Below are 10,503 nucleotides of genomic sequence, written 5' to 3'. Positions count from 1 at the left end.
ACGTGGTTCACGTGCTTTCATGGTGACGGGGGTTTTCGCCTGCAAGGAGCATTCCTGAGGGCTGTTCCCAGAGAAGGGCAGGGCTTGCTTTGCCCTCCTGAACTCCTCTGGCTTGTACCCAGGTCTCTCAACTCAACGGGGGCAGAGAAGGCCACCAGTGCTTTCTGGAGGCTGGGAGGCCCGGTGGTGGCTCTCGGCGGGCCCCGCCAGCGTCTGCGAGGAGCTGGGCCGGGCGCTGGGGCCTGGAGCCTCCCCCGAGGGACTCTGGCCTCGCTCAGGTAGCACAGCAACAGGCCGGGAAAAGGTTAAAACAAACATTTACTTAACAAATTATATTAAGACAGACAATCACACAGTGAACTTCCCTTTGCCAAATACAAGAGTCACCTCAAATAAATACGGTAAGGACATCGTTCCTAGGGCGAGTGCACAGCGGGCGGCCCCAGGGCAGCTCCCATGCCTTCTGTTGGGAGCACAGGGGGGCGACGGCCACTCCCGGGCCGCATTCACAAGGGGCGAAGAAAGAGGGGCCGACCCAGGGGTGCCAGGCTGCTTGGGTGGGGAAGGGGCCCGGCCACCCCCTCCATGGCCCGAGGGCACAGCTGACACTGAACCGAGTCAAACGAGCTCGGCTTCTGGCCCCCACAGGCACGCACCTGCTTGGCCCTCAGGCTCCCGGGTGTCCGGGGGGGCCCTGGCCGGGGTGGAGCGAGCGGGCAGGTGGGCTCCTGCCCCACGCTGAGCACCATGGCGCCATGCAGCGGTGGCCGATCATGCTAGAACCAGCGTGGCTGGTGGCGCTGGGAAGTCTTTACTGGACATGTGCTTGTGACGGGGCGGCTGCGAGACGAGACTCGGCTCCAGATTCCGGCTCTGCCCCGTGCCCGCTCCGTGCCCGCGGACGGGCCTCCGCTGCCCCAAGGAGCAACGGACATCCGCTTCTGGGTGTGTGTTCTTTAAGGGGAACAACAGGAGAAAATGTGCTTGAAGTGCCGGCCTAGGGCCTGGCAAGGAGCAGGGGCTTCGGTGCGGGTGAGTCCTTGCTGTCGCCTGCCCCCGGAGGGTGTCCCACAGGACACCGGGCAGGGGAGTGTGGGGGGCGGCAGTCTGGACTTCCAGCGAGGGAGGCGGCTGGGGCGCGTCGCCACCGGGGCTCCCAGCCCCCCAAGCGGAAGAGGGTCGTGGCCCGGATTAGTTCCTGGACTCGGGGTGGGGAAAAAGCCTTGAAACAAATTTGCGAGTGGACATGAAGCCAACGACTTACTCCTTGTTACCTTTGTGCCATTCCCAAGGGCTTTGGAGGGAGACTGAATTTTCAGAGGGAAGAGGAAAGACAACAGGGAAGCTGTGCTCTGGTTAGTCTTTCTGAGGGGGGACGGCAGCAGGGCTTGCTGGGGGGCCGAGGGCCAGGCTGGTGCAGAAACGCTCCCAGGCACGAGCCAGGGGTCCGCACGCGCCCCCACGCGCCCCCCTCCCCCAGCCTACTGTCACACGCTCGCTTGCCCCCCCCCCCCCTCAGGCGGCCAGGAAAGAGGGCAAGGAGCAGCCTGCAATCTACCCCGGTCACTGTCTAACTTGTCTAAGGGGGGGCTCAGGGGTACAAACGGTCACTGTCACACGTGGCTTCTGTCTACGAGGTGGTGGAGGTGGCACAGCCTGTCCAAGCCCAGCCGCTCTGCCCTCTTCCTGGTGGCCCCCAGCCCGGCCTCGCTCTTGGTCCGTCCCCTATCTGCAGGACGGCCTGGGGGCTCGGGAGGTCGCGCCCCCTCCTCCTCTCCGGATAGCCACCCTCCCTCCGCCTTCGTGCGCCTGGACTCGGGCTCCCGCGCGCACGTCTCTGGACCTCTCTGCTAAAATGCCCGGTTGTCAGACGGGCCACCAGGCGCTGTCAGATGACCATCTCACAATCAGGCTGTGACCAAGTGTAGAGGAGTTATCAGTTGCCCCTCTCAGTTGGGCTTCAGGTCACACGGGTCACTTGGTTCTGGACCAGCCACCCATCCAAAAAGCAGCAGCAGACCCAGGTCCTCTGGGCCCCACGGGGCTCCGATGCCCAGAAAGATGACTAGCTAATTTCAGTGGGGACATCTGAGACCAGTTCAAGAGCTCTCTCCTCTCCTGGTTAAGCACCAATCCCCAAGGGTCCTCCGATGGACTGCTGGCTCCAGCCTGTGGCCCCCTGGGGTTCCACCCACTACCTGCATTTTCCTGCCACTCTGCTGTGTGGGAGGCCCAGGAAGGCCGGCCCCACCAGGGATGTGCTCAGGTCCGGGCGCGGGCAGGGAGAGGCGACCACTTCCCTAACGCACAGAGATCAGGAGGTATCGAATGATCCATGGGTGACCCAGGTGGGCGGGTGGAGCTGCTGCAGATGGTGGGGCCCATAAAGGTACATGAGGTATTTTTGTCTGCCCGACTCCTTAGCCAGCGGCCACCCTCCTCACGGTGCTGGCCTGTTGTGCCCCGGCCACCACGAGCCATCCCAGGAGCCCCAGGGAGGTGGGGTCCATCCCCGGCCACAGCTCTCCTGGGCTCCCTTCGTGGTGAGGGACCCTTCCTGCTCTCCATGCCCCCCCCCAGCCTCCAAAGCTCCCACCATCTGGGGACCCCCCAAGAGGGGAGAGACCAACATTCTGTGGAACTAATTCAGGACCAATCCTGAGAGCTAGACCAGGCAGGCCACTGGGGGGAGGGCCCGAGTCCCCAGGGACGGCGGCAGCCGGCATGGTGAGAAGTGCCCGTGCGTCCACTGGCTGGTCGTGGCAGACGTGTCCACGCTGGCCCCAGTTCGGTGGCCTGGCTCACGTGGACTTCCTGAAACAACTGTTGCTGTTTGCGGAGCACATCACGGTGCAGTCGGGCTCTGAGGAGCGGGCTGACCCCGTCCCCGCGTCCCTCTGGGGCTGGGCACTGGCTGAGCGGCTCCTCACCCACGGCGGGCCCGTCCCTGGGCTGAGGCGGCTGGCATGGCAGTTGGCACGTGGGCATTGCAGAGATGAGCCCTTTGGGAGGAACGGGGGGTGTGGGGGGTGAGCACAGTGTCCTGGGCAGCGAGACTCGCCTCCGAGCAAGCACCAGGTCCCTCCGCCTTCTCGCCCAGAAGGCAAGTCCCCTGTGTGGGCAGCCGGGCGGCTGTTCCCCCACCTCAGTGGGGCCACCACTGGGGCAGGGACCCAGGCTCGGGGCCACTTGGGGACGACGGGCTTCTTCCATGTGTCGTCCGCGTCGCCGTGAAATGCGCAGGGCGCTTGCTGCTGTTGGCGGGAGGGACTTGTTCCACGGCAGCCCCGCGTCTGGGGCCCGCGGTGAGGCCCGGAGGGGGCTGTGCACAGCTGCCACCGGACCCGGGGCTTCCAGAAGGAACCGGATAGCGTCGTGGCAGGCAACAGTCGGGAGGAAAGGGGGCCCAAGGCGTCTCTGGGCAGCTCCAGCAAGTGCGCGGGGCCCTCAGGGGTGACTCCCGCGGGGGGTAGGGTTGTTCGTGGGAGGGCTGGTCGTCACACAGACACGTTAGGAGCCGCTGGTCACTACAGCACACACAGATTAGTCCAGATTATGAAGAGTGTCGCCAGGGAGGCGGGGCTGTCCCGTCAGGCAAGCGGAGGCCACAGCCCAGCTGCCCAGGGTCTCCCGGATGAGCCCCACGGTGGGCGGGCAGGAGGGCCTGGGCGAGGGAGGGGCGCTTAGTAGTCTGGGCAGCCGCGTCTTCTCCCCACGGGGCCAGGGTGGTGGCCGGCCCCTCAGGACTGGGGGATCTGCTGACACCGAGTGGGGCTGGGCGGGAGCCGGGCTGCAGCGCTCTGCTCCGTGCGGAAGCTGTATTCATACTGGAGGAGCGAGAGGACAGAGCAGCAGGGTCAGTGCGGGAGAACAGCAGAGAGAAGCACTCCCAGGCCTCAGCCCTGGCCCGTGGGGGGCCCCGGGGCCACCTGGCCAAGCATGCGCGCACAGAAATGGGCGCCCTCTAGGCCTCAGGCCTGGCCCGTGGGGGGCCCCGGTGCCACCTGGCCGAGCATGTGCACACAGAAATGGGCGCCCTCTAGGCCTCAGGCCTGGCCCGTGGGGGGCCCCGGGGCCACCTGGCCGAGCATGCGCACACAGAAATGGGCGCCCTCTAGGCCTCAGGCCTGGCCCGTGGGGGGCCCCCGTGTCACCTGGCCGAGCATGCGCACACAGAAATGGGCGCCCTCTAGGCCTCAGGCCTGGCCCGTGGGGGGCCCCGGTGTCACCTTGCCGAGCATGCGCGCACAGAAATGGGCGCCCTCTGGGTGCAGCGTGCGGGGGTGGGGGATGTGGAGACACACACCTCTGCGGCTGCAGGTGGCCCCCCCAGCTTGTGATCAGTCCCTGCTCTGCTCACCGTTAAGGAGGGACCGTGGTGCCCGAAGCCACGGGCTGACCGTGGGCCAGGCTGCCTGCCGGAGAGGGGTCGCAGGCAAGGTAAAGGACCGCCCTGCAACTCCATCCCCCACCTGACCTGAGGCCAGCCACAGCCACCAGGCCCAGGGGACCCTTGGACTCGGTGCCTCCTGGCACGCCTGCTGACATGCTAGGTGACCCCAGGGGATGGGGGGCAGCACCCCACACGTGCGTGTACTCTCCTGAGTTCCCAGCGCCGCTCCCTGAAGGGTGTGTGACTGTCCTCAACTGACGAGGGCCCGAGGCTCCAAGAGGGCAGCACCCCACACCGGCCACCCAGCCTGGACCAGGGCGGTCCCTGGAGGGGCACACCTGTCCCCTGTCCCACCTCATGCTGCAGACTGAAGCTTACCTGACTCTAGGTCATGGAAACGTGTAAAGGTAGGTTCCGAGTCTGATGGAAATTCAAAGGCAAGTACCTCTGTTGGGGAAGGGGGGCCGCCTGCGGTTGGCACCGTCCAAATGTGGGGCTGGTGGGCCGGGCGGAAGAGCGGGCACAGGCGAGGGGGGCCCTGCAGCAGAGCTGGGCCGTGGGGTCGGGGGCAGGGCCTGGCACACTATGCCACAGCAGCCTGTGGTCCCAGGGCTTTAGGAACCAGAAGCTTAGATGAGGTCAACGGTGGTTAAACGTTTTAAATCCTATCAAGACTTTTTAGCAGTAGAATTGCCCTAAAAAGGGCTCCTCCCTGTAAGCAGAGCAAAGTAGAGCTGCCCTGGTTGAGGAAGCTATTTCCTCAGGGACACGGGGTGGGGTGGTGACAGGAAGCCTGGCTGCCCCCCCCCCCCCGCCCCCAGGGATGTTGCCTGCCACAGGAGAACAGCTAAGCGCTGAGGGCTTTAGCGGTCGGTCAAGAATGAGGGGCAGCTACAGACCTTTGAGGGTTTTTCCCCTCAAGTGGAAATGGTGAGGCGGCCGCCAGCAGACCCGGCTGCCCAGCACTGTCCTCAGCCGCCCCCGCCTGAGGGCCCCACGGGGCTGGCCCAGCACAGACAGACGCAGACCGGGGCTGAGCCCCATCCTGTCCCTGTGTGAACCACAGGCGTGAACAGCCTCAAGCGGCCCCGGCGACACAGGACGGTCGTCTATCACCAGAAGGGGCAGGAGGGAAGGACTTGACTTTGGAAGGTGACCTCAGGTAGGTCTGTGCTCCTCTCTGAACCTCAGCCACGGTCAGAAATAACAAGCGTTGGTGAGGATGTGGAGAAAGGGGGACCCTTGGGCCTGCTGGGAATGCAAACGGGTGCAGCCAGCGTGAAACACGGTATGGAGGATCCTCACAAAATTAGAACTAGAACTCCCCTAGGACTCAGCAATTCCTCTTCTGGGAATTTATCCAAACAAAACAAAAACACTAACTCAAAAAGATACCTGCAGCCCCACGTTCACTGCAGCATTATCTCCAACAGATGTCGGACGACAGGTGAAGGGATGAAGAAGACGCGGCGTAGAGCTACAATGGGATCTTATTCAGCCATAAAAAAAGCAATCTTGCCGTTTGCAACAGCATGGATGGACCTTGAAGGCATTATGTGAAGCGCAGTAAGTCCGAGAAAGACAAAGACCATGTGGCCTCACTTATATGTGGAATCCAACCCCCCCATACTTACAGGTACAGAGAACAGACTGGGGGTTGCCCGGGGAGGGGGGTCGAAAGTACAGATTCAGTTGTAAAATGGGTCCGGGGGATGCACATACAGCCGGCTGACAACCATGAATATTGCATTGCATCTTGGGAAGTTGCTAAGAGTAAATCTTAAAGGTTAAAAATTTTGTAACCATGGTGACAGATGTTAACTAGACATGTTATGATCGTTTTGCAATATATACAATTATGGATTATATTGTACACCTGAAACTAATGTTCTATGTCCATTATACCTCAATAAAAAAGTGGGATCACAGTCCGCTCCCAGGGCTGGCTGTGGGGATGGGGCGAGAGATGGAACCAGGGACAAAAGGTTGGGAACTGGAAGCACTGGGGATGCGGGGGTGGGGGGCAAGGGTAGCTGGAGTGACGATGGAGAGAGGTTTTAGGAGATGCACACAGGCTCAGAGGGTGAGGACAGGCCTGGCACTTGGGGTGGAGGACCTGGGGGAGTGGGCCAGGGAGGAGAGCAGACCCCGCACACTGCTGTCACCAGACACATCTGCTGGCTACCTGAGAAACTCTAACAAAGCAGCTCCCAACCTGCTCCCCGATGACCAGGGCACGGGCCACGGCTGGACTCCAGCTCCAGGAGGCTGGCCCAGTGGAGCAGCCCCAGAGGAGGCGGCCTCCGGGCAAAGTCTGGGGCAATACTGCCACCTGGTGGCTGCTCGGGTGCATCACGGCAGGAAAGGTTCCCTGGGCTCCATCAGCACCCACCACAGTCTTCACCCCATGCTAGGCCCCAGGGTCGGGCAAGAGCCCCACGAGGGCAGTAGGGCAGGGGCATGTCAGCACTGCTAACCCAACTGGGCAACACAGGAGGAAGGGGGGGTTGGGGGAGAACATGAGTGCATTTCTGCCTGTGGCTCTGGGGTAGCTGCCTGGCTGGGGAGAGATGGAACCAGGGACAAAAGGTTGGGAACTGGAAGCACTGGGGATGCGGGGGTGGGGGGCAAGGGTAGCTGGAGTGACGATGGAGAGAGGTTTTAGGAGATGCGCACAGGCTCAGAGGGTGAGGACAGGCCTGGCACTTGGGGTGGAGGACCTGGGGGAGTGGGCCAGGGAGGAGAGCAGACTCAGTTGGGGAAGGTTGGAGAGCTGCCAGTGTGGTGGGTGCGGCCGCCCCTCAGGGGTGGGGAGGGGGGCACCCAGGGCAAGTGCTGGGGCGGGTTGATCAACCTTTACTGCGCAGAAGTCCCTGGAGGTCCTGGTAAAATGCAGATTCTGACTCAGAAGGCCTGGGGTGGGGCCCAGGATTCTGCATTTCCAACCAACTCCTAGGTGACCTGCCGCTGCTGTTCTGGGGACCAGTTCAGACAGTTCTGTGGCCCAACCAAGGGGACGCAGGAGTGGATGTGGGTGGGAGTGGGCAGAAAGCAGAGGGCTAGAGACATTAGGGCGGGGGGAGCTGGCGGGCTTTACTTCGGCTGCCCTGAGGCCATGCCTGGGAGATGCCTGCCTGGGGGCAGCAGACAGAAGGCACCTCTCCAATGAAGCAGCGAGAAGTCCCGAGTATGCTGCCTTTTCCGGATTCACAGCCTGCGCCCGCCCCTCCCCCCTCCAGAGGGCCAGGACTCGGCACAGTGCACAGATTGCTGTCCCCCCACTCCTACCCTTGGGAGCTTTCCCTTTTTAGGTTATCTTGGCTGGAGAAAAGCATTACCCTCCCACCCCCAACCTCTTGTTTTCTCTAACTCCCCAAATGAAATTTCAACATATGTCCCCAGACATAATCCCCCTTAGGCTGCGGATAACCCTTCCCACAGACACTGTCTTCTGCCTGGGATTGCTGGCCCCAAAGTGTTTGCCCAAGAGACTAGGGCCGCTTCTGGAAGGCCTTTCACTCCCTTGGGCAAACAGCGAGTACCTTTGAAGGTGGATTTGGGCCCGGATCTGTTTACTCAAGACATTAGTCTCCTGCATAAGGAAAACCTGCACTCGCGTACAAACAGCAAATCCTTTTTGAATTAAAAAAATTTTCAATTAAAAAGCATTTGGGTTCGCAGAGCGGAGCCCAGCTGAGCGGCGCCGGGCCATGGCGCCCTCTGGTGGACACCTGCCATCACAGCAGCCGGGCCTGGCGGTCTCTCCAGGAAAGAGATGTCACTGTCAGGAGCTCTCTCTGGAGCTTTCCTGGGGCCCAGGGACCACAGCGTGCCTCCGTCTGGGAGACCCTGCAACTGATGCATCGGGCCTCTCTAGCTACGGGGCGTGAGGCCCAGCGGGGCCATCGTCCTGGTCAGTGGGACATGCGGATCCCAGCTTCCAGCTTCACGGTGGAGGCAAACTTGCCTCCACCCAGCCTCACTGGCACGAAGGGGGCCATCAAACCCTCGTCAACTCACGAAGGTGTGAGGATCACCTGAGACGATTCGCCTGAAAAACCCAGTCCTCCTGATGCATCAGAGTCAAGGGTTTTAACCAAGCCACGGGTGCCCGGGCCCTGTCTGGGGTGGGGTGGTTCTGGTTCACCAGGCATGGCAGGGCGGCATTTTCCAAAACACCCAGGAGATCTTCCTGGTTGGGCAAGGGAGAACCACTGCCTGGAAACTTTTACCAACTACAATACAGACGGTCCCCGATTTACGATGTTTCGACTTTACGACCCTGCGAAAGCGATAAACCACACCTCAGATTTTGAATTGGACACAGTCTTGCGATGCTCGGCAGCCGTAGCCCCCAGGGAGCCACGCGACCACGAGGGTTCACGACGGACATGCTGAAGGCCATGCTGTCCCCATACGACCATCCTGTTTTCCACTTTTAGTACGGTATTCAATAAAGTACACGAGATAGCCAACATTTCATTATAAAATAGGCTTTGTGTTGGATGCTTCTGCCCAACTGTGGGTTACTGGACGTGTTCTGGGAGTTTAAGGTAGGCCAAGCTAAGCTGTGCTGTTCGGTAAGTTAGGTGTATTAAATGCATTTTCAGTTTACAGTTGCTTTCCACTCATGATGGATTTATTGGGGGGGGGTCACCCCATTGTAAGTTGAGGAAGATCTGCAGCGGGCAAAAAGGGCAAACATATACCCTCCCTTCCTGGGTCTGGCAACGATCAAATCAGAGGCTCCAGAGGAGAAAGGGCAGTAAGGGATTATTTCCAGCGCCTAAGCTTTGCAGATACGGAAGCTGAGACCTGGGGCAGGATCAGACTTCCCAAAGGTCTGGAGAGAGCCAGGGCAAAGCTGGACTAGGCCCACAGGCGTCCCAAGGGTGGGGGACAGGCAAGGGTCTGCACCCACTTCTCATGCAGGTACAGCTCGGAGGTGGGGGCAGAATGACAGGTGTGAGCCAATGAGTCAACGTAGTTGGCACTGGGGTGGATCACGGAAGAGCCTGGAAGGATGTGTTAAGAGCAGGCCTAGAACGGCCAGGCTGGGCCTCAGAGGCCTGGCCAGGGGAGAACAGGTCAGGGGGAGGTAAAGGGGCCAAGATTTAGGTGAACAAGAAGTCTGGTTCAGGGGTGAATGGACACTGAAGGGTGGGCTTCGGCAGTCACAGAGGGTCCCCCGGGCAGGCAGGCCCCACACAGTCAGGAAGGTGGAGGAGGTTCTTAGTGGCCCTGCCCTCCCAAGCCCGTCCTGCACTGCTCTAGTTCCCACAGCCCCAGCCTTGACATGGGCTCTGCTCGTCACCCACGGCTTAACCGCTCCAGGATTTCAGCTACGGGAAGCCTCCACTCCTCACTCGAGGGCTCCATGTCCTCCCCTCTGTCTGAAGAAGCCTGGCTGCTGGAACTCAGCCCCCAGGGGAGGAAAAAGCCAGTGCCCCAGTGAGGAGTGGGCACAGAAGGGCCTCGCATCCCCAAAGGGCAGCCTTGTCTGTGCACCAGGGGAGGCCCGTCCAGCTGATTTGAATACGTCCACCCCTTCAAGCTCCCGAAGGGGAGACTGAGGACCAACGCCTCATTGGACAAGCCCGGGAGTCCTTGTTCCATACTTGGGACTATGATGCCACAGAGATATTGGAAACACTGAGTGACTGGGGGAAGCACTGGGGTCCTAACAAGCACGACGAATCGCTTGACCTGGAGGAGGTCTGTCCACGTGCACACTGGGGGCACAGGGGGAACATGGGGGATGCCAAGACTGCCCTCCCCATTCCACAGGGAGGTTCTAGAACACCCTGGAGCTGGGGAGAACAGGCCTGGAGCTACAGCCCATGACCCCGGTGGCCACTAATAAGGTGACAGGGGCGGCAGGACATGCCATGTCCTGAGTCGGGGTGCTGGGAACAAATCTGTATGCCCCGTGAAGCTGGTATTGCTCTTTCCACCCCAGGTGGGCAAACCGGGGCTCTGAGAGGCTGAGCAGCCTTTCAATGCCACAGGGGGTCAGGGGACAGCAGGGAGGTGTCTTCAATGCCACAGTCAGATACGGATGCTCGGGTCCCATGCAGCTCACAGAGGGGTCGGCGTGGCTCCTGCAGGCC

The 10,503-nt window shown here is 61.3% G+C and overlaps 1 protein-coding gene across 6 annotated transcripts in view; it reads right to left on the bottom strand.

Annotated features, from left to right (window-relative positions):
• Nucleotides 1-300: 300 nt before the first annotated feature.
• MVB12B (multivesicular body subunit 12B) overlaps nt 301-10,503 on the bottom strand; it is a 260,387-nt gene continuing 250,184 nt past the window's right edge. For all 6 annotated transcript variants that reach the window (XM_078061777.1, XM_078061778.1, XM_078061779.1 and 3 more), the window contains one exon: nt 301-3,827. In XM_078061777.1, coding sequence (XP_077917903.1) covers nt 3,741-3,827 — 87 coding nt within the window. In that variant the 3' untranslated portion in view covers nt 301-3,740. The remainder of the gene's footprint in view (nt 3,828-10,503) is intronic.

The sequence above is a fragment of the Halichoerus grypus genome, chromosome 14 (genome assembly GCF_964656455.1).
Source record: "Halichoerus grypus chromosome 14, mHalGry1.hap1.1, whole genome shotgun sequence".
Taxonomy (NCBI): Eukaryota; Metazoa; Chordata; class Mammalia; order Carnivora; family Phocidae; genus Halichoerus; species Halichoerus grypus.
Note: the sequence above shows the minus strand (reverse complement) of the source record. Positions and strands in the feature narration are given on the sequence as shown.